Source organism: Emys orbicularis, chromosome 22, assembly GCF_028017835.1.
Source record: "Emys orbicularis isolate rEmyOrb1 chromosome 22, rEmyOrb1.hap1, whole genome shotgun sequence".
In the NCBI taxonomy this organism is placed as follows: Eukaryota; Metazoa; Chordata; order Testudines; family Emydidae; genus Emys; species Emys orbicularis.
The window spans coordinates 18,476,524-18,503,514 of record NC_088704.1 but is presented as its reverse complement, the minus strand read 5'-3'; the positions used below and the strand labels follow the sequence as shown (position 1 = coordinate 18,503,514).

Below are 26,991 nucleotides of genomic sequence, written 5' to 3'. Positions count from 1 at the left end.
GGGAATTTTGTTACAGCTTCCAAACAGATTCTGCCAAAAAGAAAATTGTAGGAACTGATGTTGTAGACTGCACAGTCATTGGCTTATAACAGGGAGTCAGTAGCAAGAATTCATTATACATTCACACAGCTGCAGATAAAGAGCACCTAAAATTGGATGTCCTGTTCCAGACATCTGTGATCCTGATATTATTAGATGGCATTAGTATCATCATATGCTAGCCTCTGGAATTATTGCACACATTAGGGCATCTAATATTTTCCCCCTACAGATCGTTGGTTTTGTACAGCAGTTGTGACTAGTAGTTAGAGCAGGAGACCTGGAAGCCAAGACTCCTGGGCTCTGTTCCTAGGTTTGTTTATTGACTTACTGTGTGAACATAAGTCATTTAACCTCTCTGTCTGTTTCCCTCTCTAGAAATAATAATATAATAAATACCCACCTCAAGAAGAGTTTGAGGCTTAAATAATTATAGGTGATTCCTCTTTTAAAGGCATATATATGTGTGTGTGTGTGTCATATTATAACTCAAAAAAGAGTAACCAATTTTGGTGAAACTTTCAAAACCATTCTCCCTATCGTCCCAGCAGGAAATGCACCTTTGGGCTGAGATTAGGTGCAAGAAAGTTAATCTGTAAAGGAACATTATTTGGACAGCAATGGTTTTCAAGTTAAGTTCATGGCTACTGTGGTGTCATTCTCTGTGGCAGAAAAACTAAGACGTTTATTAGCTAGAGGGAGTTTTTTCAACAGCTTTAAGGGGAGTTAGGTGCCCAATGGGAGATGGATGCCTAACTCCACTTGGTACCTCTGAAAATCTCTCTCTCAGCCAGGGCTGGCTCCAGGGTTTTGGCCGCCCCAAGCAGCCAAAAAAAAAAGCCGCGATCGCGATCTGCGGCGGCAATTCGGCGGAAGGTCCTTCGCTCCGAGCGGGAGTGAAGGGCCGTCCGCCGAATTGCTGCCAAATAGCTGGACCTGCCGCCCCTCTCTGGAGTGGCCGCCCCAAGCACCTGCTTGCCAAGCTGGTGCCTGGAGCCGGCCCTGCTCTCAGCTATCTCAAGATCTTCAAGAAGTGGTAATTGTTTAAAATGTAAATCAGACAGTATTGGTTACGTTTTTGAACAATCTCTTTCTGCTTTTGGAATCTGACAGAAGTTTTACAAACACTAACAGGTCACCTTTTAAGGATCACCACAATGGAGGATTCTGCCCCTGATCATTTGGAGCTGGCAGTGCTGCAGCTCTGGGCATCAGTAGCAATGTGTTTGCACGCTGTCGGAAGTCCTGGCTCTCCATGCCAAAGAATTATGTTTGAGGATGAGGGCCAGTAGATGCACTGTTCAGTGTTACAGTTGTGCTGTCCCCTTCTTCCTAATTTGTTAACTTTGTTTGTACTTCTGCCTTCTTTTTTAAAGCAGGGCTTTGAAAAGTGCTCCGTGTTGGCTTAACTCTGTTCCCACTGACGTCAATGGGCTTTTTCTCAATGACTTGGTGAGAACAGATTTAGGACTTCTGGAAATTCCACCCCGATTATCCACCACAAAATAGCCTTCTAAAAGAGAGGGGTTATATTTTGATAGTTACAGTATGCCCCTTCTCTAAGGTCTCTGGCCTGCCTTCCCCACTCTGGGGTCACTTGGCCCCCAACTTTGATAGCTAGTACCTTTCATCCATGCAGTATCTTAAAGCTTAGCTACATTCCAGTGCTTGTATCTCTGCAGCTCTAAAAGCTTTCTGCAGCCTTGAACCTTTGCCCTAGCCCACAACTTCCACTGATGGGAATCAAGAGGGTTGTGTCATAATATGTACCATGTCATCCACACACATTTTTATTCTTCCCCAGGGCAGCACTAGAGCTCAGTGTGTGTGTGGAAAAAGTTTTATATTACAAATTCTTTACATATTGCCCAACAATCAGGTAGTGACAAGTTTAGGCATTTTGAATATGATGGCAAGAGCTTTTAGAATTGGGCACAAATACTGATAAGCATGTATAACCACTACTATCTACAGTCTAGCTAGGAGGTGCAAAAGAGGCTTACATAGCTGCAGTATTACACCAGGATAGAAAACTGTCAGGAATTGCCATAAATGTAGTTGACACCCCACAATACATACTGAATTCCACATAGGCTAGGAGTGGGACCTGTGTTGGATACTATTGACAGATAGACTATTGCTTTGGTTAGATACAGAAATCTAAATTAATCCCTTGGGGTGTGCTTTAGCAGGCTAGGAGGAGCCAGACTCTGCTCCCATTTATACCTGTGCCACCAAACTGAAGTCAAATTTTGATCCAAAGTGACTTAATTGCAGGGGCACTCCAAAGATGAGGTAAGAATCTGGCCCAAAGTCTGAAGTGAAAGCAATTCAGTTCCGTTAAAATGAGCTGCATAGTGGAAACCAAAGTGCCATGTTAATCCACAGGTCAAATATGATTCAGGCAGTTAATTTTCTCATTGACATTCTCTAACTTGAAGGAACCACTCCTTCTCAAATGCCATCCATGCTAATGGAGATCCAAACTCTCCTAAGGAAAATGAATAATTTTAAACTGAAAATGTACAAACTACATTGTGAGCAGGGCAGAGCATATTCATGTTTCTAAAGTGTATCATGTCATTTCATTAGCACGCAGCTGTAAAACCTTATCGTTTCCTAGAATTCTTTATTTTAGATTTTGTTTATTCGTAAATGCACGTCTGGGCATATATACTGAAATTAAATCATAAAACATACAAACTAGGAGTCAGGTCTTGAACTAACCCTAAACTTGGTGGCCCTGAATTGCCGCTTGCAAGTCACCTGAATTAAATGGCATCCATAGGGAGTCACTTGCAATTCCCTGATTCGGTGCTGCGTGGCCCTAACTTTATAGATTAAAACCAATACCTTGAATCTGAATTTTTTGTACATGTGCTTATTCCTTTTCCCATCCTACAATCAATTAACCAATCCATTAATTTGCAGTTCATACAGCGACACACATTCTAAGGCCAGAAGGGACGACTGTGATCATCTAGTCTGACCTCCTGTAGAACTCAGGCCATAAAACTTCCCCAAAATAATTCCTAGAGCTGAGCTTTTAGAAAAACATCCAATCTTGCTTTAAAAATGGTCAGTGATGAAGGATCCACCAAGATTCTATATTGCAAGCAGCTGTACACAAGTTTGGCCAGATCTTCAGCGGATGTAAATCAGCATAGCCCTATTGGAGTCAGTGGAGTCCTGCTGATTTATAATAGCTCAGGATCTGGCCTGTTGGGTCTAATTAAAGCAGAAACCTAGCTACCATGGAGAATAGTCAGAGCCAATCAAATCTGCATTTATACAGGTCTACGGGTTACATTTTCAAACCAGTGTGCAGGGAATTATTTGCACAACTCTTGTTCCCTGAACACAATGTTGAAAATTTATCCTAAGTGTTTCAGTAGCCATCATCTGTGAGGACTTAGAGTGCCAGAGAGAGAGGTCACAACAAAATAAAAACCTGCCCCCTGAAAGATTTAACTTGCACCGCAGGGAAAGTTAAAAGTGGAATGCAGATTTTTGTCTGTTGTCATAAGGGAATTGATAGTTTACTCAGATGAGTTAAGGCAATATTATTCAAAGCTTTATAGGCAAGTACTGTACAAACATTGTGAAAGCAATTAAATATCTAATAGCAGCCCAATTAAGTTATTTTTATTAATAGATGATGAGATATTGGTAGAGTTTATTTATAGCCAGCAGTTTAAGTACATCCTAAAAGGTTACATACTGTAGCAAAGAATTTAAGTAATCTAGGAGGGCAGCAAACTATGCTTATAAATAATCATTCAATTTGGATTTTTTTTAAGAGGCACAAATAAAAATGAAGCATTCAGCTAAGAAATTGGCAATACATTGACTCTCAACATATACTTTCAGCTTCAGGAATGTAATCTACAACCAAAAACCCAAGAAAAATTAACATTAAAATTATGAGTTGGCTAAGAGAGTAAAATCATTTCCATCCTTTAAAAGGTTCTACAAGGGTAATGATATAGCTCAATAGCCTGGACCAATCTGTGCAGTCTGATCTGAATAAATCAAGATGTGTGGTCTGCTTGCTTGTTTGTATTCACATTCAGTTTCAACAAAAGTTAACAGAGAATCTTTATCACCTTTCAGTTTGCTCACATATCACAGTGGATAACTGCTTTATGAATTTTTTGCAGTATTTGCTGCATGACATTTTCAGCAGGAGACAGCATTTGGAAAACTGTTAAGTATTGACAATCTGCCAGTATTCAAATTATTCTGTTTTACATCTCCTGATAAAGCACCTTAGCAGGTCAAAGGTGGCCCCGTCTAGTCAGCAGGGGTTTTTCTGCATCACTGTGATAATTAAGATTGTGTTTCCAAATTAAAACACCCAGAGGACAGGTTGAAATGATGAAGAGCACAGCTCAAATACTGAGCCCTTTGGGAATCCAGAATGTGTTTGAAAACCATCACAAGAACACCTGCCTATGGTTACAAACTGAGAACCTGATCTGTACCACTTACTAGGCTCCAAGAGGGCTTGTCCTAAATAAATTCAAACTGAACAAGGCAGTCCCACAGAGGCCTCCAAAAAAAACAAAAAACAGTTAGTAGTTTCTGGGTCAAAAGTTGCCAATAGATTTTAGGGATACATTTTCAGTGCAATACATGGGAATAGTATGAATATATGTCATTAACAAGTAAAACGTATTGTGTATGCATAGTAACTACTATACAACACTTTATGTTTATTCCCTAGTAACAGCAGCAAAGACAATTGCTTCCCTTCCACACATATTCATAAGTCACTGCTGATCTGTCACAGAGCTAGCTCCATTTTTCAGGGTGATTTAACTACAATATCTGTTAGTGATTTCTTATGACCTCTTTACTTTTTAAAATTATTATTCAAATATAAATATTGCTATTAAACTACATAGCAAATATCTTGACCTAACAGGATATGTGCAAAAGCACATGCAGAAATAATGTACATTTTGACAATTTGCCATAATATTAAAGCACCAGAGGACAAGTATTTATGGTGGACCTAAACCTGTTGATGATTTCACTTGAAGTTGATTCTTCACTGAAATTGAAATATTTAATCGAGGAGGAGAATAGCAAATTTAGCAGGCTTAGCATTAGTTGGATCACCATGGAGCAAGAAATGGTTTCTTCAAAACCAACCTGGCTTTAATGGGAAATCACCGATGCTAGACAAGTTTCCAATATTAGTTCTAGCTGGACATCAAAGAAGTACACTTTCACAACAGTGTGTGGGAGATGCGTAAAATCCATCTTATCGTTTGTTGTTGTGATTTGTATGTGTGCAAGCTGAATAAAATTATAAAATTTTAACCCAGAACATTCAAACCATGTCTATATCAAAAGAAGTAAAAACAAAGCTATTCAGAATCATATTGTCATCTTGGGGTAATGCAGGGAAAGCAGCAGAAGATGAACTTAAAATAACTGCCCAGCTATGTACCTGCTCAAGTCCACATATCAAAGCCTCCTTTGATTCTCAGAGTGTGTATTGATGACAACAGGATAATAGAATAGGACCATGCTGTTATATTCTGCAATTCTGCAGAATTTAGGGATACTGTTGCTTTTCTACAGGAGAAGTGGTGGAAGCAAATGAGTACTGTTTCTAAAAGGAAGAGGCCTCAGAAATTTCCCCAAAAGACTTTTATATCATCAATTTTACGTCATCGATTTTACAAGCGTGTGACTCCATTGACATACATGCGGTTTCACCTGATTTATCTCTGTGTAAGTGAGATGAGAATTAGACTGGTTATCTGTACAACTATTCCTCATCTTTGGAGAAAGATTCTATTTATATTATTGGTGTTTTCCAAAGAAGTGATCCTGTCTTGTAAGGGGTTCAGGGTTAATCTTTTGGCTTTATGTTTCTGCACACCAAGAGAGAATCCTCCTATTTGGGACAGAGTTTGCAATGAGTAATGCATCAAACATAGCTTCTTTGTCTGTTCATGGAATATCTGTGAGCAGATTGTGATTCTCACATGTATTTGCTAGTTGAAAGCAAAGCGTTCATAAAATTTTTCTAAAATTATTTAAATGTCTGTAGATTGATTGTTAACACTTACCTGCTTGAACTGTGTTCATTAGTTATAATTGGCCAGATAAATCACGTGACTTAGCTTCTGCTCTCTGACTAGATACTGGGAGAAGCACTCTCAGCACAAATTTTTGCATAGCTGAATTTAAAATTCAGGGTCAGCAAATACCTGCCAGACATGACTCTGCCATTCACTTTCAGCAAATGTTTGAGCCAGTACCACTGAGTTGCTTGCAGTAGGAAAGTTAACGCCAAAGGAGTGTGTGTGGCCAAAGTGAACTCATTTAAAAATCTGAGTGCAAGGTAACTGAAAGCCCCCCTCCCACAAAAGTTCTGTATTCACCTGATTCAAGATATAGTACTGGACCTGAAGCAGAAATGACCCCATCCCTTCTACCCAAGCTTTTGTTTATGGGAGAGTCCACAGAGAAAAAAAGCATTCCCCTTAGAGAAGCTCTTCTCAACCACAGTGAGCGAGTGAGGGCTACAAGGGCTTTGTACCGCCAATCTCTCCCATCTCCATCGTTCATGTGTACAGTTCTCTCAGGCCTGAATTATGTTGTTTTTAACTAAACTTGGTGGCTTGTTCTAATACCTTTACTGTGCTGTATGCAATGCATTACTACTAAAGTTCTAACAAACAAAGAGGGAATGATACTCCAGTTCTAATTAAAGAAATAGGCTTCTATTGCTAACAGGCTCTTTCCCTCCGCTCCAGTATTAAGGATCAATGGGCTGTCACATGCACGTCTTTTTAATACATGCCAGCTGAGATGACATTAAAGTGATAGAATGATCACTATAATCAATGCAATTCAAAAGAATTTTGTGGCTTAAACATGAACTTGACTTTCCTCTGAAATTCCGTCTTTAAAAGTAACATTGTCGGAGCAGCAAAGTACAAGGTTGCATTTTGGTTTGAAAAAAATACAACCTTGGGATGGCAGAATTTAAAAAAAAATCTTCATGTAGCTGTAGGTTTTCTTCTTTAACTTATATTTTAATGCAATTCAAAGGACCTCTGTATTTATTTGTAGTGCCATACTAGACTGAATCAAAAAATATTCTCAAGTGGAAGGAAATCATACTGAGCTGCCCAAAGAGAAGAGCTAGCGGAGGAGGCATCCTCAAGTTTTTATTTCCATAGTAGTGGTGTATTAAACCATGCAAATTGACACTGCAGCATATAAAAATTATTCATTCTACTCAAAGGCAGCTGTAATTGATCTTTCTTTGCCTTTAAAACATGAAAGTATGGGTTGCCTGAACGGAGTGAGCATGTGTGTATTGCTGAATGCCAATACAGGTAATACCAAACAGGCTTATCCATGTCACTTGAAATTATAAGCTAGTGTGTTTTGGCCTCTCCATAAGCACATTCTCTTTGGCCCCTTACAAGCAGATGCATCTATTAAAGAGACAATCATGTTGATGCTGCAGTATACAATTACAGCAGGGAAAACAAAACACAAAAGGAACAGCTTAATTTTGAGCTAATGGAATCCATACATACCATTGTTTTCATATTTTAATCAGTGCCTTTAAAATCTACTTACACACAATACTTTTGAACTCTTTCTTTTGTTTTTTCAAAGCCCTTGAGGTTTTGTAAAAACTCTTAGGATTCTTGTAAACCCTTTTATTTCTCTTAAAGTTGGCAGACTGACAGGCTTTAGTTATTCTTAGTGCTAAATTATTTATCTTCCTTTCCCCTCCTAGCCCTGACTTCTGAATCTTTAACTTGACTCTTGGGATATATCTGGGGCCTTTTTCCATTTAAAATAAAGCAGTTTTCATCTTTTGTCTTTAATTTTTTATCATGAAAATTGTACATGCAAAGTTGAAGTATCTTAAAGGTGCAGTGTCTGGATTTTTTTTTTTTAAGTGTCATTTTCAGTAGACTAACCTTACTACATAAAGGACAATTTCAAATTTAACTTGTTCATGACAGCTAGTTCACCATCTGAAATCATTGCAGCAGTAGCATCTGGAGTTGAAATTTTTTAGGACACCAGTACCATCTTATATAATGTATGCTAGATCAGTCCCAAGGCTATTTCCCCACAAGTCATAAATAAGAAAAAAGTTACTAAGCCTTTCTTGACAGTATGTATCTTGATATTGTATGATGATAAAACAACAGAATTTGCCATGCCAGAACATACATTTGATCCTTCAAATCCAGCATCCTGCTGAGCCTAATGTTACAGCTCTACTTAGTTTGGGCATATCACTGGAAAGTGATTAATGTACTTTAATGAGACTTAAGCACATGCCTAAGTACTTTGCTGAATAGGAATAGTATTACTCAAATGCTTGAAGTTATGTACATTCCTAAGTGCATTGCTGAACTAGGGCCCTACTGACTTCTGGCGGGGAAGTAGGAGCACATAAACTCTGAAGAAGCAAAGATCTTTTCATGCAAATGTCACTAGTGTTGGAAAAATAGTAACAAGAAATACAGAAAATATTAAATAAACATAACTATAACCTAAAAAACAGTTTTTCAGAGTTAACCATAGATGTTGATGGATTTTAATGCATATAGCTCCCTGTGCACAAAACCAGGAATATAGCGTACTCCCTAGAATGTGAATAACATATTAGCATTTTAAGGTAGATAGTTTTGTAGTCTGCAGGGTTATATTTTACACTTGTGATCAATGCAGGACCTGTTAGGTTGGTATTTTGAAGAACTGTCTTACTTTACTTTGCATTTTTGGTGCTATATAAGTAAAGAATCTAAGAGCAACACAGACAAAAAATATTAGATCTCTTTTTGGCTGTAAGAATAAGCATTGAAAAAATATATATTATTTGAAGAATTCCCCAAAATCAGAAAGACATATTGTCCAGTTTAATAGAAAAGAAATGGGGTATTTTTGTATTCTTAGCCTAACCCCTTATTTACATTTATCTTAAAATAGTCTGACATTTAACACAAATAAACTATTAGTATGTTTCCAAAGCAGAGATGTTAGGTCTCTCTGAAGGTGCTTGCTTTTGTTTTGGTGGCAGCTTGTTTTTAGATGATTCTGGAGCTGGTGTGGATTCTGAGCTTTGTTTGGAAGTTGGCATTAATCATATATGTAAATGTGCTACTTCTGGTTACATAATTTAGTCTGGAGGTGAGCTATGTTTTTTAGGTTAGTTAATGAAACTTTTGTTTTCTTGGCTACTGCAGTGCTTTGCTACAAATCTTCTAGGTACTGCTCTCCAAGTTTTTTAATTGGTAGGAAATTTAGTAGCTAAGGCCCTGATTCAGCAAAGCACTTAATCACATGTTTAACTTTTAAGCATGTATTTAAGTTCAGCTCTATTCAGCAACACAAACTCCCATTGACTTAAGTGTGACTTAAATATGCTTAAGTGTTTTGCTGAATCAGGGTCTAAATTAGTTGCTAGTTCTAAGTCTTTTCATCATGTTACCCCATTTTGTTTCCTTTTCAACGTGTAGCATGTCCATGTGCAGACTGCCAATTAGGGCTTTGATTCAATAAAGCAAGAAAGTACATGCTTAAGTACATGAATAGTCATATTGACTTCAATATAGGACTTACGCACCTGCTTAACATTAAGCATCTGTTTATGTGCTTTCCTGAATAGGGATGCTTTCCTCAATCAGGGTCCATATGCTTAAAATTAAGCATGTGCTTAAGTGCTTTACTGAATCAGGGTGTAAAGAATCACATACATTTGCACACATGGGCCAGATCCTCGGGTGGTGTAAATCAATGGAGCTATAACTATTTGCGCAATCTGAAGGTCTGGCTTTATGGGTCTGATTCTCCACTGCCTTCAGCCTTATGCAGTCATTTACACCTGTGCAATGTGGGCACTTTGTGGGAATTCAGTTACTTTGGTTAATAGAATATTGGAATCATCAACCATTTTTAAAGGTAACCTTGCAAAGTGCACAAAGTAAAACTTAATGTACCAACAAATACAAACTGAAAGGATCAAGTGTATCAGGTATGAGCTCTGCTATGAGATAGCTGTAAAGTGGTAAAAGCATTCTGAAAATCATTGTGCACATGAGCCTATGGGGGTTTGATCCTTCGTTATGGAAGTTTTGGTAATTATTTCAATGGGAGCAGGATTGGACCTGTAAAGCACACCTTTGCTTCTGATTTCCTCTAGCCAGTACTGCCTTGATACTCAGGCCAGGTAGAGTATGTGAGACTAATCATATTAAATCTAGGGCTTTTGCTTTCTTTTAATGTTCTAATTTTTCCCAAGTCTTGGAGTGTCTCCTTGAAAAGTGGTTCAGAAATGTAAGTTTGATTGATGGGTTTTTTGATCACTCTATATGTGAACATACTTAAGATGGAGATATGTGGGTGGCTGTTTCAAATGCTGCTAGGAGATATGCTATAGAAAAATGAGGAACTGGATAAAGCAGTAATAAGTATATTGTAACGGACAGTCCTGTATCTCATAATGGTGGCTCTCCAGCTCTAATTTCTGAGTATTATTATCAGTAGAAGTGTTGTGATAGCTATGCTTTTTTCCTGTGTTCTGCAGGTCTGAAGTGACAGCGAAAGGGTACAAGTCAAAACAGGATCAGCACTCCACGAAGAACTCTAGGGTATTGCCAGGTAAGGATTTCTAGCTGTCTGCATTACCATACACATCAAGTGACGTGTTTCGGAAGCTGAGTAGCAGTATAATTTCAGGATCAAAATAACTAGGTCATGATGATGATCATGACCACTTGTTTTTAGTACATTTTCAGACCATTGAGTGGCAGGCTAGTCCTAATTTCCTAGGGCTTTGTTTCAAAACACATGATTTCTTCAACATTTGTCTATCACAAAATGATAATAGTTTTAGGTTCCTCCGAAGTGAATCATGATTCTCTTGTTCTTAAATCACTGTTTGTTTGGTGTCCTCCATAACAATTATGATTTATTTTGGATCTGGATATAAGCAAGGTCATGGAAGCCTTTTAACCTCACACTCTCAGTGACACCAAAAAGAAAACAGAATCACATATGGAAGGAGCTCTCATAGTAGGAGCTTACTTTAAAAAAAATTCAGTGATTGTGGAGGTGTGGCAATAGCATGGTGATAGACCAGGAAATCTGCATTTGAAGAGATGCTTGCCCTTTCAACCACACTTAAGTAGAAGAAGCAATGTATTCTGCTATCCAGGGCCGGCGCAACCCATTAGGCGACCTAGGCTGTCGCCTAGGGCACTACAATTTGGGGGGCGGCGACCGTGGTGGTATTTCGGTGGCGGGACCTTCCGCCGCCTCTGTGGGGGGCGGCATTTCGGGGCGGGACCTTCCGCCGCCTAAGGTGGCAGAAAAGCTGGCGGCGCTCCTGCTGCTATCTCATGATCTCCTGAGAGATCAGATCTCATGATCTCTTGGGGCTAGATCCTTAGCTGATGTAAATCAATCTAGCTGAGTTGAATCAATGGAGCTACACCTATTTACACAAGCCATGGAGTTGGCCCTTGGTGTCCAAGGTGTGTTGGTACGGTGGCGGGAGGCAGCACATTATGACCTCCTGATTGGAGGGGAAAGTTTGAGGAAATGTCTTACTGATATTGGAAAAGATGGGAGAGACTTTTTTTTCATATGCTGTAGATAGTTACATTTTTCATGTTAAAAACAAAGTATTTATTATCGTATCCATTTATAAAAACTATTGTTGTGAGTGTTCACCAAAAAGATTGCTGCTATCCTAGTATTCTCACTCTTGTGCTGAAAGTGAAAGATGTTTCTGCAATTCTGTGCTTAAAGCTTCCCAGGCACAGGGACTCAGTGATGAAATGGAAGACCAATTTTTATTAACTACTGTTCTGTTATCAAAGATGTGCATTTTTAACAATGAAGGTAATTAACCATTGGAATAGATTGCCAAGGGCTGTGGTAAATTCTCCATCACCTGGAGTCTTTAAACCTGGATTGGATGTCTGTCTAAATTATTCTATAGCTCAATTGCACCAAGTCAGACTATATGATCATAATGGTCCTTTCTGCTTAAAAATCTATGTATCTGTGAATTTTAAAATACACAAAAGAATAGCTGTTTCAAAACTTATCTGATTGATCTTGCATATTATAATTCTGACTTTATTGACTCTGTCGTTGAAGGGACAGATTTCAGCCCCTGATTTGACTGGTCTACTCAAAGGATCGTTGTCATCTGCGATATTTTCTTTCGTGTGTCTATTTCATTTTTATACTCATTACTATAAAGCTATAACTTTCTTTTTCATTTTTGAAGTTGGTGACCTCTGAAGGTTTTTGCATCTCTGAAAGTTTCATTGATGAAAAAATATCAGGTATCATATTCTGGAAAGCCTATGGCCCATTAACTTATGTCTATTAATGGCTGAAAAATTCATAAACCTTTACATAATGATTTTCTTTAAGTACAGTAGTATTAGCTTTTATGATAATTTTACTGTTATTTATGATCCACAAAAATGTCCATTGAAAAGAGAGAGAATCACATAGGAAGCCTAATTTGTAGATACTTTAATAGTTTATAGTAATTGTTGCAGTCTCTATTAAAGATTAAGGAGGTTACAAAGCCTGTCTTTATAAACCGAGAATAAGTCCGTGTAAGCAAAGTTATATTATTAATGGTGGTTTGAAGTGATTTCTTGGGGAGCTGCATAATTCATTCATAAATTCCATTCATCTTCTTTATGGTTTGAAAATATTTGTATCTGTACCATCGTGACCTGATTACAGTCTGTGTGCAGTTATCCTGTGCTTCACACTGATGTTTTTAAAGTTCAGAAATGAGTAGCAAATGCAGTTGCTTTCAGTACAGGAGGCTGGTCTGAAGAAACTCAGAGTTTGAGTTGTTTGGGACCCACTCCTCCCTGATCTGATATCAATGGGATTTCAGAGTACTTGGCACACACCAAGACTGGGCTCTTGGAGACTGATCCAAAAAACACTATTTCATGTGCTTAACTTTACTTATAAGAGTAGCCCCACTGAAATCTATGGGACTGTTCATGCAAAAAAATTGTGCATCTGTTTACGTTTTTGTAGGATCAGGAGTGTAAAGCTGGGCGGGGCAAGGTACTGCAAGATTTGATGTAAGAAACAATTCTTTGCTGGCCCGGTGTAGGGTGAGTGACTAGATGGCCCCAAAACACTATCTTTACATCTCTAACTTATATACTCGCACACCTATATATATATATAGATATAGATATATATATATAGATATGATCAATGAAACAGTGGAGACCAAGAATGTGAGAAAAAGCTTGTGCCAAAGAAATTTTAAATGGTCTTTAAGTACTTGGCAGCATAAAGGCTTGCATGCTCTAAAGAAGACTCCTGAGCATTGCTGGTATATACCTAATGCAACTGAGACTATCTTATATTTTTAGTTTAGTAATAAATAACATGCCCATCTACATGGCATCTGGAAACATCACATGTGGAAGGAAAATATTAACGTATAACTGCCCACAATTTACAGCAGAACTAACCCTTTCCTTATGAGCCACCTGCCCACTCCCACCCCCAAAAACAAGAAAAAACAAACAAAAGAAGAAAGTGCCTTTATAGTTTTTGATCTGGTCAAGGGAAGGTTTGGCTAAAAAGATGAGCCTTGCACCAGACCAAAATAACTTGATCACTCTGATGTACCACCAGGGGGAGTGAGTTCCGCAGCCAAAGACTCTCCATTGAGGATACCCTGCCTTTCAACCTCAGGGATTGTCAGCAAGACCTGATCTCTGCTGCCACAAAGGTATGCATAGGAAGAGGTGCAAGGTTGAATCCTTACCCCATTGAAATCAATGGGAGTTTTGCCATTGACACCAATCAAGCTAGGATTTCATCCACAGTCTCTTACATAGCCATGTCCCTGCCAGATAGGGAATTGTACCCAGTGGGGAACTAGGACAATGTCCAGTGTGTCCAGATATGCCATTCTTCCAGCAGTTGGCTACTCTAAACAGGCCAGTTGATGCATTCTGCACTAACAGAAGCTTCTGAGTGGTCTTCGAGAGGACTCCCAAATTGCAGTCATTGAAGCTGTAGATGACAAAGACTGTCATTATTAACTCAAATACAGGCTATGTTAATTCGATTCCCATACATTTTTATTAGTGAAGGTAAGTTTATAGATATATATAAACCCACATGGCAAAACTGCTACATGCCTAAAGTGAATTGTATTTTTTTCCCACATGCCACTTATTCCCTACTTTAATATAAGCGCTCCGTTTAAAAAATAGTACACAGTGTTGCATTGCTGACACTGCTTGTATGGGAGAAAGCGTTCCTTCAAATGTAGAGGATTTGTCTTTACTGAAAAGTTAACTCAGTTATAAGTCAAGTGTTGTCCCTAATTCAAGTCCTTTCAATAAACAAAACCCCTTAACTCAAGTATGGTGCTGCTTTTATCTTGATTTGGCTGGCCTGTCAAGGGGCACAGGCTACCACTAAAGTTAGCACAACTCATCAGCTACTAACACAATCGCTGAACAGTAATCCAGCCACTCTGTTCAGCTCAAAAGTTATTTCACAGTGTGGCCGCTGTCACTCATGCTAGGCTAATTCAAGAGGTTTTAACTCTAGTGTAGATAACTTAACTCTGCAGTGAAGACATAGCTAGAGGAATAAAAGACTGTCTCATGGAATGAATTAAAGTGTCTGATATTCCATAACTGAAACAACACCTTTTGGACCAGACTGTGCAGCTGATTTTTAAACCAAACTCCCGCATTGATCATACTCATGATCTGGCTTTTGTTTGTTATTTGAATATTACTATGGGTCAAATTCTCTGCTCGGTTTTACTGCAGTGGAGCGACTCTGCAATTACACTGAAGTAGTAGAGAGGAGAAGTTGAACTTGTGCTTCTAATAAAGAGGATCTCTTGCTAAGATGTTCAGGAAGCAGGATTTAAATAAAAAAAATACCTTGCTTCAGATTTTCTCTAGTAAAAACCCAAAAGCTCTTTTAATTAGGCAACTTAAAATAAACAGTTGATATATTTTAAAGTAAATATCAACCCAAAGGTCTTAGGCTCTGGTTTATTAAGAAAGTTTTGACTAGTCCTCCACTGATAATTAGCAATCTTCTTGGGTTTGGGGTTTATTGCAAAAATACTGTTTCTTTCATTTTAAGATTTGTACAGAACACTTTCCCAGAGCTGATTTTAATTACTGCTCAGAAAGCTGCAGCTGAAAGCAACGGAGAGCACCCCTCCCAACGAAGCCCTCAGTGCAGTCTATTCAGGGATCATTTAACAGTACCTCAAGAATAGGTTTCTTGTGCTGTTTAAAGCTTTTAGCATGACAACCCACAGGTCTGAGTATCAGGCCAATTACATCACATGGCAAAAAGAAAAAAAATCTACTTGTTTTTCTCTGGTATGAAATCTTCCTTGAATAAGGAAAGGTGTGCCAGGTAGCTAGCTTAATCCTTATAGACAGATCTGTATTCCAGGGAATGTTCTTAACTGACGCAGTGTAAAAATAATCACCTCATTCCAAGATAGGATAAACAGTAAAATGTAAAGAGATCTCAAGGACAAAAATTGTTAAGATAGCAAATGCATACTTTTTATACATCCAGGGTATACATATTTATTTCAGGGCTCTGCGCTTCACTGTTGTCAAGAAAACACTCCACAACATAGAAATGGCCTTTCTTGACATTGTTGTCAAGAAACCCCTCACCAACATGTATAAATCATATATAGCATTCCATTCAAATGAATGGGGCTGATTTTGCATATTACAGAATACACTGCCTGCTGTATTTTCCCACACTGTGTTTAGATGGGTTTTAAAAAGTAGCAAAGGCATTTTATACTGTACTGCTTTGCAGTGCTTTAAAGAAACCAAATTCCAGATAGAGAGATGTGATATTGTATTATTTTTCCCCCCGTTTCAAATGTCATTGTATTTTTTAGAACAGATGGGAGGAGAAATAAGGGAGGGGAAGATTTGTATACAACAAAACCTAACAACAGCCTTTCATAGATTCATAGATTTTTAAGGCCAAAAGGGACCATTATGATCATCGAATCTGACCACCTGCATATCAAAAGCCAGAGAATTTCACCAAGTAATTCCTGAATCAAGCCCATAACTTCTATTTAAGCTAGGAAAAACACTGATCTTGATTTAAAGACTTCAAGTGATGGAGAATCCACCACATCCCTAGGTATATTGTTCCAATAGTTGGTTAATGACCTTTGCTGTTAAAAATGTGCATCTTATCAAGCTGCAGCGCAGGATATCATTTCTGGTACTCCACAGAATGAAAAACTTGAGAACCCAAGCCATGAGAGATTTGGGCACTGAGTAGAGTGATACCATATGGATATCTTTTTCTAAATGGGTCACAGAATTAAAACATTTGACAACCATTGGTAAGGATACGATTTGGACACGGAGGTCACAGATTCTGTGACTTTAACAGACCTCCATGAGTCCTTTGGCTTCAGCCCACGCCAGAGTGGCGGGGCTGGAGTAGCGGCTGGCAGTCAGCTGCCAGGGCTGGAGCAGCCAACAGCAACCCCGTTTGTTAGTCCCCCTCATCCCCATACACTATTTTTAGTAAAAGTCAGGGACTGGTCACAGGCTTCCATTAATTTTTGTTTATTGCCCGCGACCTCTCCCTGACTTTTACTAAAAATACCCATGACAAAATCTTAACCTTTAACCATTGGTTTAGTAACACTTGCCATAAGGTTCTGCATATAGTCTGCAAAATCTGACATTTCATCCTAGCTTGTGACAAAGTGCTCCAATCACTGCTAGGATGGCACCTCCTCCTGGCCGTTCTGGGGATTAGCTTCACAAGGTCAATGCCCCCTCCCACGGTTGCATGCCATCTCTTCCTGGTCTGCAGTCCCTCTCTTACTCTGGGTGCTGCAGCCTCCTTTTTGTGACTTGGTCCTCCGGCCAGGTCACTATACGTGTTTTCCCCTTCTGGGGTACCAAAGTCTTCCTTCAACAATCCTGGGCAGTCTTCCTATTCGCTGCCTCATAGCGCCATTCCCTCAGTGGCTGTCCAGGGAACTCGGCCTGCCCTCTACTCTGGGTTCCAGCTCAGGGACCCTCTAGCCAGCAGACAAGGTCTGTTCCATCCTGGACCTTACTGCCTTTCCCTGAGCCCTTTCCTTACCACCTGGCACTCCCAACTGTAGACTACTTCTCTCTGTAGCCCAAAACCTTCCTCCCATTTCCCATGAGCCCCCCCCACCTCCCTCCGCCCCCCTGCCAATTTCCTGCCTTTATAAATCCAATCCAGCTTGTTCCTCATCAGCTGGGCTTCCTCACTCATTCAGGGGATTACTTAGCCACCTGACTTCCCTCAGCTATGGCCTGCCAGGTTATTTAGCCCCCTTCTCAATCCATATTAACCCTTTCCAGGCAAGTGTGGGGTTAACAACCCATCACATAACTGTTAGATTTCAGTACACGTGAGCTGAGGTTTGTGGGGAAGTCTGTGGAGAAGCTGTTATTACTTTAAAGATTGTTATAGGGCAAAACCTGCTTTTCTTTGCCCATGGTCACAGAGGGCTATAGCAGCTCTGGAACTGGTACACTGGTGTGAGTCCCGAATGGTAGAACCTAGCACAGAATTTTGCAAATTCTGGATCTGTGGTCTGCTGGGACTTCCTGCACCCTGGAGCAGTGATGAAGACAGGCAGGGCTTTTGGATCCATTGTTATATGGCTTGTAGTAGAGGATTCCTTTCCCCTCAGCCTTGGTGCCTGGGGTACACCTAAGTACGCAGCCTCGTTCCTCCGACTCTGCACTGAGAACATTTTTGAGACCTTTTATGGGCAGGTTTTTTTTGGAGGAGAAAGAGTCAATGCAACATAATGTGTGTGTATGTAAGCAATAAGTGGGAAATAATGAAATTTGCAAATAGAAATATGGAAAGAATATTGGATGAAAACACAACTGATCTAAGGGCTTCCTTAACCATGGAAAAATGCATTCTAGCTGTCCAGTGCCCATTGTTATGCATTTACAATTAATACCACACCAAGGAACAGTTTTCCAGTTTTTGAAAATAACATTGTCCTGATGGTTATGCCCATGGAAATACCATGCAATTCTAATACTATACAATACAATTCTAGTGTATGAGAAGGATAGGGCTGGGGCCCAACACACACTAATAATGCCCCAGAAATTTTGTTATGCTTCTTAGTTTCAGTTAATGAGAGCTGAATTTCAAACAATGTGGCTATTGCAGGAATGTTTGCTAAAGGCACAACTGTGTTTAAATAAACAAAAAACAACTGGCAGTGCTAGTGCAGTCTTAAACCATGAGCCTATAAAGGCTTCTGAACATGCTTAACTTTATGCACTGAGACTAGCCCTATTGAAGTCAATGGGGCCATAGAGTAAAGCATGTCTTTGAGGGATCACAACTTGATACTAGATCCTGAGAGGACAGCAAAGCATGCTTTAAGGTGTCAAGTATCAGGGGGTAGCCGTGTTAGTCTGTATCTACAAAAACAACAAGGAGTCTGGTGGCACCTTAAAGACTAACAGATTTATTTGGGCATAAGCTTTTGTGGGTAAAAACCTCACTTCTTCAGATGCATAGAGTCTCTATGAATCTGAAGAAGTGAGGTTTTTACCCACGAAAGCTTATGCCCAAATAAATCTGTTAGTCTTTAAGGTGCCACCAGACTCCTTCATGCTTTAAGGTGTAATTTTAAATATTTAAAGATTGTTCCTTACATGGAAAAACTTTTCTAATGTATTGGGGCAGTTCTTCAACATGTAAAATGTTAGTACTTGGTATTTGTACAATGTTTCAAAGGCTATCACAGCCTCTGTGATATCTTTTAAAATTATTTTAGAGACAAGCTATGGTGCATATTATTTGACTGCAGAGCTGCTGCATTTTGGGGGAATATTTAATATTTGTGTACTTTGAAAGATATACTGTCAAAATTAAAGTTTTACAGCTTCTCCTTAGCTGGAGAGAACACACTTTTATTAATGCATAAGGCTGGAGAAATGCATTTAACATATTAATTTTTAGGAATGGATGGTAGATAGGAATGATCATTTTAAATTCTTGGAAGGCACTCTGATAATATGCAATGGCAGACCACATAAGAACCTACTCTATCTTTCTGTCTGTTTGTCTACTCTGAGTTTTTATAACATTTAGGCCTGGTCTACACTGGGGGGGGATCGATCTAAGGGCTGGTCTACACTGGGGGGGAATCGATCTAAGATACGCAACTTCAGCTACGTGAATAGCGTAGCTGAAGTCGAAGTATCTTAGATCGATTTCTATTGGGTCCTCACGGCGTGGGATCGACGGCCGCGGCTCCCCCGTCGACTCCGCTACCGCCTCTCGCTCCGGTGGAATTCCGGATTCGACGGGGAGCGCGTTCAGGGATCGATATATCGCATCTTAACGAGACGCGATATATCGATCCCCGATAAATCGATTGCTACCTGCCGATATGGCGGGTAGTCTGGACGTACCCTAAGATACGCAACTTCAGCTACGAGAATAGCGTAGCTGAAGTCGACGTATCTTAGATCAATTTAGAATCACTTACTTCACATCCTCGCGGCATGGGATCGACGGCCACCGCTCCCCCGTCGACTCCACTTCTGCCTCTCGCCGTGGTGGAGTTCCGGAGTTGACGCAAAGCGATCGGGGATCGATTTATCGAATCTACACTAGACGCGATAAATCGATCCCCGATAGATCGATCACTACCCGCCAATCCGGCGGGTAGTGTAGACGTACCCTTAGAGCTGAATTTTAAGACATGATCTCTAATTTTTTACTGGGAAACTCAATGTCATGGATTGGATGTGTTTCTAATGGAGTCCTGCAGGAATAATTTCTTGGCCCTACGCTAGTTAACATTTTTTAGTAATTACCTGGAAGAAAACATAAAATCATCATTGATAAAGTTTGCAGATGACCCCAAAATTGGGGGAGTTGTAAATGATGAAGAGGACAGGTCACTGATACAGAGAAATCTGGATCACTTAGTAAACTGGGTGCAAGCAAACAGTATGTATTTTAATATTGCCAAATGTAAATTCATACATCCAGTAACAAAGAATGTAGGCCATATATACAGGATGGGGGATTCTATCCTGGGAAGTAGTGACTCTGAAAAAGATTTGGGGGTTGTGGTGGATAAACAGCTGAACATGAGCTCCCAGTGCAACGCTGTGGTCAAAAGGGCTAATGGGATCCTTGAATGAATAAACGGGAATCTCGAGTAGGAGTAAGGAGGTTGTTTTACCCTTGTATCTGCCTGCTACCATGTCCAGTACTGGCTACAATTCAAGAAGGATGTTGATAAATTAGAGAGGGTTCAGAAAAGAATGATTAAAGGATAAGAAAATATGCCTTTATAATGATTGACTCCAGGAGCTCAATCTTAACCAAGAGGAGGTTAAGGGGTGACTTGATTACAGTCTGTAAGTACCTACATGGGAAACAAATTTAATAACAGGCTCTTCACTCTAGCAGAGAATGGTATATCACAGTCCAATGGCTGGAAGTTGAAGCTAGCAAATTCAGATTGGAAATAAGACCTAAATGTTTACCAATGAGAGTAATTAACGATTGAAACAGTTCACCAAAGGTCGTGGTGGATTCTCCATCTCTGACCATTTTTAAATCAAGATGGGATGTTTTTCTAAAAGAATTTGGGGGGGGGGGAGGTTCCATGGCCTGTGTTATACTGGAGGTCAGACTAGATCCCAGTGGTCCCTTCTGACCTTGGAACCTATGAATCTATTTTTAAAAAGTGTGGGCTATTGTGATATATTAAATCACAGATCTTTCTAACCAAGAGTTGTTTATTCACGAATGCAGTTACTACTGCAGACACAAACAAATAGGCTTGCATGCAGGTTGCATTCCCTTCTTTACCAGTGTTCACACAAAGACCTTTTGTAGTTGAATATTATAGTGCAAGCAAACAAATTGTTACATATGCCTAATTTCCTGCTTTACACATGTGCATCTCTGAAATTTTGTATGAGCAGTGGCTGCTATGAAGCCAAGCTGAAAATTTGGCCTCTAAAGTCTTACATCTGCTTTAAGGGTAAAAGAATACACAAGTTTATTTTCTCCTCTACATTCATGTGTGTAACTTCCATCAACATATTAAAGGCCTACATCCTGTTTTCTACTTCAATAAGAATGTTGAAGAAGAGGGTAGAGCTGTGACAATTAGCACAGGTTCAAATCATACTGCCTGCCCTGACACTGAAAGAATGGTTCAGAGGGGGGTCAGTGGAGTTTACTTATAGGTAAACCTATAGCTCTTATAGGTTCTCCAGAAACTAGCAAGATGAACACTTCCTCCCCAGCAGGTAGCAGTGCTTAGGGTATGGCCTGACTGTGCACAGCCTCGTTGGCCACTCCCCCTGAGGTCCCTGGAGTGCCGCTGCACTCTAGCCAGCCACTCTGTCTGTCAAGGAGCGCTTGTGGCAGCATTCTGCATGGTACCGATGAGCTTACACTGGGATACGGAGTAAGTCTCCTGTGCTCTCCAGCTCCCCAGTATGACTGTGCAGGGCAAGGTACAATTTAACCCTCTTTATTAATGTAAATGCCCAAGTGCCTCACCTTTTGGGGTTAAATGTGAATTATTCTATAAGGGAAATGATAAGAAATCTGCATTACGAAGGACTCAGCCCCAGCAGCATAAGCAACTAAAATATCAGGGGATGGTGCATTTGCTCCTGAATATATGGTGGGTCAGACTTGGCTGTTGGGCGCTGGTCCTTACAGCTGCATCTCACACTGAATTAAAAGGCAATGGAGAGGGTATGTTGCTATGTTTGTTTCTTCTTTGTATTTTGCCTTGTAACCATATATCTGCATGTTGGACTCTGACTCTGAGTTCCATGACTTGGCAGCGGGGAGCAGTATTTCTTTCCAGGGGACCTTAGCTACCCATTCTCTAAGTTTGTTAGTCTTTTCTTGAAGTCCCTTGTCCTTATTCTGCTGCTCTCACTTCTTCCTTTCCTTAGAATCATGAAATCTATCATTTCATGATCACTTTCATCCAAATTGCCTTCCACCTTCAGATTCTAAACCAATTCCTCCCTGTTGGTCAGAATCAAGTCTAAAATGGTGGTCCCATGGTTAGTTCCTCCACTTTCTGAAACAAAAGTTTGTCCCCAATACATTCCAGGAGCTTATTGAAAATTTTGTGTTTTGCCATATTAATTTTCCAACAGATGTCTGGGTAGTTAAATTCCTCCCATGCTACCAGGTCTTGTGTATTGGATTTGTTATTTGTTCTAAAAATGCCTCATGCATTTCCTCGTCCTGATTTGGTGGTCAATAGAAGACCCATACCAGGACATCACCTCTATTTTTTCCCTTTACGTAGAGACTTTCAACTGATCTGCCTCTCACTTTCTACAATCATCCTGACATTATGCGTGAAAGGACATTTCATTCCAGGTAATGTGAAATCTGTGTGCACTTGGTGCAGGATCACACAGCAGCTCTGAGTGTTAGAAGAATACACTTTAAATGCTGCGTTACGTTGCTACATGGTGCTGTGCTGTATTTTATACTTCTTTCTGGGGATTGGGTTGAAAAGCTATCTTTCCCAGCTTTTTGTGTTGTGACTACATATTTCTTTCCACGCTTAGATGCAGTACTAAAAGGGACAATTAAAACTATAGCTCAGGTGCTGAAATGGCCCATTTCTGTTTTTAAATGTTGCTTATCTTTAGTATAGATTAGTAAGAGTCTCACAGCACTTCTTCCAAGAGTAGGGTGTTAACCCAGGTGTCCTGGCCACATTCCAGCTTCAGTAATAACATCCTGCCTACCTAAATTCCCCCTGTAATTTCAATTTCATGCAGTGTTCTTCACTTCCAGCCCTAAATTATTGTGCGGTTCTGTATTTCGTACCAGACGTGGCTTTATATCAGCTGTGATTCCAATGGCCTTTATATAGTTTGTAAAGTGCTTTGAGATCCTTTACTATAGAAGTCACTATCTAAATATAAAATTATTATCATTGCAATTTTCTTTCCATGCTAGGTCTGTTGACTATGCCCTTCTGTTAATACATTCAGTTTAATAAAGCACCAAGCAATTTTAATCCTTGTGTGGTTTAAATAGAACACTACATAAACTGCATTGTGAGCAATGCAATCATAAATTAACATGTATTTATAAAATCAATTATTATCTAATCTCAGTCGAAATTCCATTTCTTGCAAGTGCCTGGACATTTTCTCACCAGTTTAAATAAATTGCATTATGCTACTTCTTTGTGTACACAATCGGTATATGGATTTGTTATACAGATAAAGTTTTGTCTACTTACTGGTCCAAAAAAACAGTTTAAACTTATTTTACAGCTCTCATATCCTAGAGAAATATTCGGCTGGGCAGAGAAAAATTCATTGTCCGCAGTCCCAGTGGGCTTTGTTCTATTTTGCAAGAATACATTTGGAGTCATATTCTGGCTTTTGATATGCACCAAGCACACCACTTCCATTGATATCAGTGGGAGCCCCTTGCATCTGCAGCCAGAAAACAGCCCTGGAGTCTTTACACTCTCCCATGGTAGGAAATTTTCAGGATTAATTGCTCTACACAGAATTAAATTGAATATTTAAGAAGCTTAGTTCTGTTTTCTTGCTCCTTTTTTACAGTGTAACCCATTCCTACAGATATAAGTTTCAATATGCAGAGAAATTCCCAGTCTCTGCAAAAAGAACTAACACCTCCCTCCCGCCCCCCCCCCCCCCGCCTTGTTTTAATATGTTTTCTGGTGCCAAAACATACAGAAGGCTAATATGTCACAAAGGAAAAGTAAGAAGAATAGGACTGTTTCTAAGGCAACAAAACGTTTTTATTTTATTTCCCACTCACTTTTATAATGGTTCCTGTTGCTTTGAAACTCTCCAGGCATTTTGCAGGCAATAAAAGGGGCAAATAACTTTCTTTCCTGAAAGTCTTTTATTTGTGGTGTAAGCCAAAACGTAACCGCTTAAATGGCAGATGCAGTTACCCTCTGTTTACACAGCACCTTGGTGACTGCTTTAAAAGCATACACCGATTTTATTACTATTATTAATTCCAATTATACAGCACAGCACTTCATTTTGTATGGTGTTTTTCATGCAAAGTCTCTCCCAAAATGTGTAAAAAAGTTAAATAATGCAAAGTTAAATACTAGCAGAAGGGAAGAGGAATTCAGAGATATAGGCAAGGGATAAGAGAGAAGTTTTCAGTTAAGATTTGAAAACAGATTGGCCTGATTCTCATTTACACTGAGGCCCCTTAAAACTGCTGTGGCATTACATTTCAACCCACGTTAAGGCCTCTTTGCATTCCACTGTGTAAATGAGAATCAGGCCCATTGTGTCTATAAGACAGTATTATATGGGAAGATTGTTCTAGACGGCAAGAGCTCCAGAATTAGGCTGTCTCAGTAAAGGAAGGGTGGTTGTCTTAATGGTCAAAGAGGAGGGTTGTGCTAGATGAGCCGCTGGAGCAGGGAGTCAGAAGTGAAAGAGGAGGAGTCTTTAAGGCCGGCTGGAGCAAAATCTATGGAGAATGCTGAAAAGTAAGGCAGTATTGAACTGGATCCTAAAATGAATGGGGAACCAGGGGAGTAGTCCGAGGATGAGGGGTGATATGGATCAGACTTATTGATACATTGGAGAAAGTGGGCAGCAATGTTTTGCAAATGCTGGAGTCTCCAAAATGAAGCCAAGGAGAAGGGAGCTGCCATAGGCAAGGTGAAGGCCTGGGTCAGAATCTCTGCAAAGTGCATGCCAAGCCTTCACTTTCAGTGAGCTCTAGAACTCACCAAACTCAGCCCAAATGTTAGTACAGAACAGTATTTTAAAATATTAACAGATTATTGCAATTATAAGTGCAGGTCTTCAATATTATTATGTTTTGAACTCTGTTAATCATATTTCTTCTTCCTTTCTCCTATCATCAGTATACTTCTTGCACACTTCCATGATTTCGTTCTAAAAGTGTATTTTTGTACAGTAAAGTATCAGCAAAGGCAAGCCTCCTTTAATGCATTTTAAATTATGTTGACTAAACCTGGATAATTCTGTTACAGTAACGTGCAAACACTGACAGTCCTTAGTGGCTTGTACAGCCTCGTCAGACTTTTGTGTCTGAGAATCTGGTAGCTGAATTCGAAGTACCTTAGTCCGAACTTACCGCGGGTCCAGACGCGGCAGGCAGGCTCCCCCGTCGATGCCGCGTACTCCTCTCGCTGAGCTGGAGTACCGGCGTCGACGGCGAGCACTTCCGGGATCGATTTATCGTGTCTAGATAAGACGCGATAAATCGATCCCAGAACACCGATTGCCTGCCGTCGGACCCGGAGGTAAGTGTAGACGTACCCTAAGAGTTCATCTTTTTTATTTACAGTTCCAAAATACTGCCCTTAAAGTTAAAAAGCTAGACAATCGGACCACACTGCTGTCTACCTCACTGGAGTACATGGCCACCACTAGCAACAACTGCCAGCTTTGTTAGTCTAGTTCCAGGCACATACTATAAGTAGCACAGAAATGTTTAAAATCAAACCTCTAGTTGGGCATAGGAATGTAACAGAGCAGAAATAGACCAGATAGCAGATATTTTCAACAAGACACAGGACAAATACACTTTACTTGGATCCTGCTATTTAGTGCCTCTAGAAGTGAAGATCCACATTGCAGATGGGAAAAGAGAAGAGGGCCTTTAGTGTCAGTCAGAATATGACATTCTTTAGGCTGTAACCTGGATATCCTGGGTGTGTTTGCTTGTGCAAATACAGTGCTTTAAAAACCTTCACTTACCACAACTTCATGGCCCAGAGGCTTAGTAACAGGATATAGAGCCTGCCACCTATAAATTGTCACTTGGAATCATTATCCAGCCCAGGTTGATTGTGGCCTGTGTGAAATGAGTTTGGTGGCCATAATCCAGTTTGGTTACCAGAAGACAATTGTCCACATCACAGAAGTTTCTGCTTATAAGTGGCCCTGAAAATTCTGTATTGTTTTGCTCCATATGTGGATCTCTATTGAAGTCAGTGGGAGATTTGCATGTGAAAGGACTGTAAGGTCAGACCCTGATTAATCTGTATGTAGAGAGTCCCTCGCCTTCCCAGCTGCCAAGCAACATATATAGTAGCTGACAAACATTTGTATCCCAAATGTGTCCATTATAGTCCCACAGTATGTAGAAAGCAATACTCATTTTAAATTATTTTCAGTACATAACATCTAATTTGATTTTCATGGATTTCCAGGTACTACTTTTCATAGTTCACAAAAGACATCATACTTGTTGATTACAGGGTCAACTCAACCTTTCATTCTTCGGAGGTGGATAAATTGACTTCCATGCAGTTACTTTGTGTTAGTCTCTTTAAGGAAGCTTTCAGCCATAGGTCTTGTTCACTCTTTGTAGACATTAGAGATCCTAAGGAGCTTTTCATAAGAGGCAGGGTCTGCCCCTTTGTCCTGGGTCAAAATTTCCCCTCTTCCTCTCCCATTTTGCTTTGTGCTGTGGGTAGGTTCTCCATGTTTCTGGCACACTCTTGCCCACAGGTGGCTGCTTTTCAGTGCGGCTAGATGTATTTAGGTCCTGTTTCAGCTTTACACATGTGCTTAACTTTACACATGTGAATCCATTGAAACCAATGACACTATTCATGTGCACAAAGACAGCACCAGAGTCATAGTCCGTTCCAGGACCAGAGTCATAGTCCGTTACACTCTTTGAGATCCTATAAAAATATAAAGTATTATTGTAAATCATAATATTATTATAAATTATATATGATCATAAATCATCATCTAAATTACATTTGTTGTTGTGGTGTGGTTTTTTTTTTCTATTTTAACTGTGTATTGTTTTGGGAAATTATTGTATATGCTAATCTAC

At 39.7% G+C, this 26,991-nt stretch overlaps 1 protein-coding gene across 1 annotated transcript in view; it reads left to right on the top strand.

Moving 5' to 3' along the window:
- MORN1 (MORN repeat containing 1) overlaps nt 1-26,991 on the top strand; it is a 104,748-nt gene that overhangs the window by 76,306 nt on the left and 1,451 nt on the right. Inside the window, exon 13 of the mRNA XM_065421149.1 lies at nt 10,622-10,695. Within this exon, the coding sequence (XP_065277221.1) occupies nt 10,622-10,695 (74 nt within the window). The remainder of the gene's footprint in view (nt 1-10,621; nt 10,696-26,991) is intronic.